At 34.5% G+C, this 1,523-nt stretch overlaps 1 protein-coding gene across 2 annotated transcripts in view; it reads left to right on the top strand.

The window, feature by feature from the left end:
* TFB2M (transcription factor B2, mitochondrial) overlaps positions 1-1,523 on the top strand; it is a 21,599-nt gene that overhangs the window by 9,356 nt on the left and 10,720 nt on the right. For both annotated transcript variants that reach the window (XM_017532083.2, XM_017532084.2), the window contains exons 3-4: positions 315-468; positions 1,105-1,253. In XM_017532083.2, coding sequence (XP_017387572.1) covers positions 315-468; positions 1,105-1,253 — 303 coding nt within the window. The remainder of the gene's footprint in view (positions 1-314; positions 469-1,104; positions 1,254-1,523) is intronic.

Here is a 1,523-nt window from a genome sequence, read left to right on the forward strand (position 1 = left end):
AAAAAAAAAAAAAAAAAAAGTAAACATAAATCAAAATTTATGATAGGTTATTTCTGTTTATGGAGCTTTTTCTTGGTAATATTACTGTACTTTTGCCACTTTTCAGGTATTAATTGATTTTTATTTCCTCTGTTAAGTTTTTGGTAGTTAGTAATATTTTCTTTACATCTTTATGAAGGTAGAAATATTTTTCATTTAAAGGTAATTATTTTTATTTTTACATTTTATTGGTTTTTTGAAGTATATTTTTTGTATTGTTGCAAAGTAGACTTAATGCTGAAAATGTTTAATGTTTCATCTTTGTCTTTCTTTAGTCTCTAGGAAAAAATCTGGGTGGAAAACTACAAGTGATTCACTGCGACTTTTTTAAAATGGATCCTAAAGGTACTGGAACAGTAAGACCCCCCGCTATGGCTTCACAGGACCTTTTTCAGACTTTGGGAATAGAAGCAGTTCCTTGGAAAGAAGGTAATTTTTGGAATTTACTAAAGCAATTGCCTGTAATTTGCCAAGTTTCTTCAGCAGTGTATCTGATCTGTTGATGAAATGTGTATATTATTTATTTATTTTCTGTGATGGAGTCTCGCTCCATCACCCAGGCTAGAGTGCAATGGTGCGATCTTAGCTCACTGAACCTCTGCCTCCCAGGTTCATAAGATTCTCCTGCCTCAGCATCCCAAGTGGCTGGAATTAAGTGTGTGTCACCACACCTGGTTATTTTTTTGTATTTTTGGTAGAGACAGGGTTTCACCGTGTCGGCCAGGCTGGTCTCGAACTCCTGCCCTCAAGTGATCTGCCCACCTCAACCTCCCAAAGTGCTGGGATTTAGGCTTGAGCCACCATGCCTGGCTGAATTTGTGTATAATTATAATTTATGAGCAAATGCTCTTACTCTGAATATGGCATTTCCCTCACCTGGACACAAATAACCAGTTTATTTCTCCAAAAGCCAAGTTCCACGCCAAGGAATATTGAGGCTTAGTTTCAATTGAAATAAACTTGAAATTAATATAGTTTGTTAACTTAGTTTGTCTCAATAAAATTTGGGCATAGGACAAAATGCTAAGAACTTTATTCAGATCTTTTTGCTTGTATTCCTAACAGGTATCCCTTTAAAAGTAATTGGAATATTCCCAATTAGGAGTGAAAGGAAGATACTTTGGAAACTTATACATAACTTATATTCCTGTACTTCTATATATAAATATGGACGAATAGAACTAAATGTGCTTATTTATGAAAAAGAATTCCAGGTATGTTGTTAACAAATACCTATTTGAGACCCTTCTACCTCAGCCTTCCAAAGTGCTGGGATTGCGGGTTTGAGCCACTGCATCTGGCCTCCATTCATTTGTGTGTTTAATTAGTAGCTTTTAAGTTACTTTTAATGCTGTTATAAATGGAATTGTTTTTCCAGTTGTCCGTTGCTGGTATATAAAAATGCAGCTGATTTTTGTGCGCTTTTGTATCCTACAGCTTTGCTAAATTTATTAGTTGGGTTTTTTTTTTCCTTTTTTTTTTTT

Source organism: Cebus imitator, unplaced genomic scaffold, assembly GCF_001604975.1.
Source record: "Cebus imitator isolate Cc_AM_T3 unplaced genomic scaffold, Cebus_imitator-1.0 Scaffold75, whole genome shotgun sequence".
Taxonomy (NCBI): domain Eukaryota; kingdom Metazoa; phylum Chordata; class Mammalia; order Primates; family Cebidae; genus Cebus; species Cebus imitator.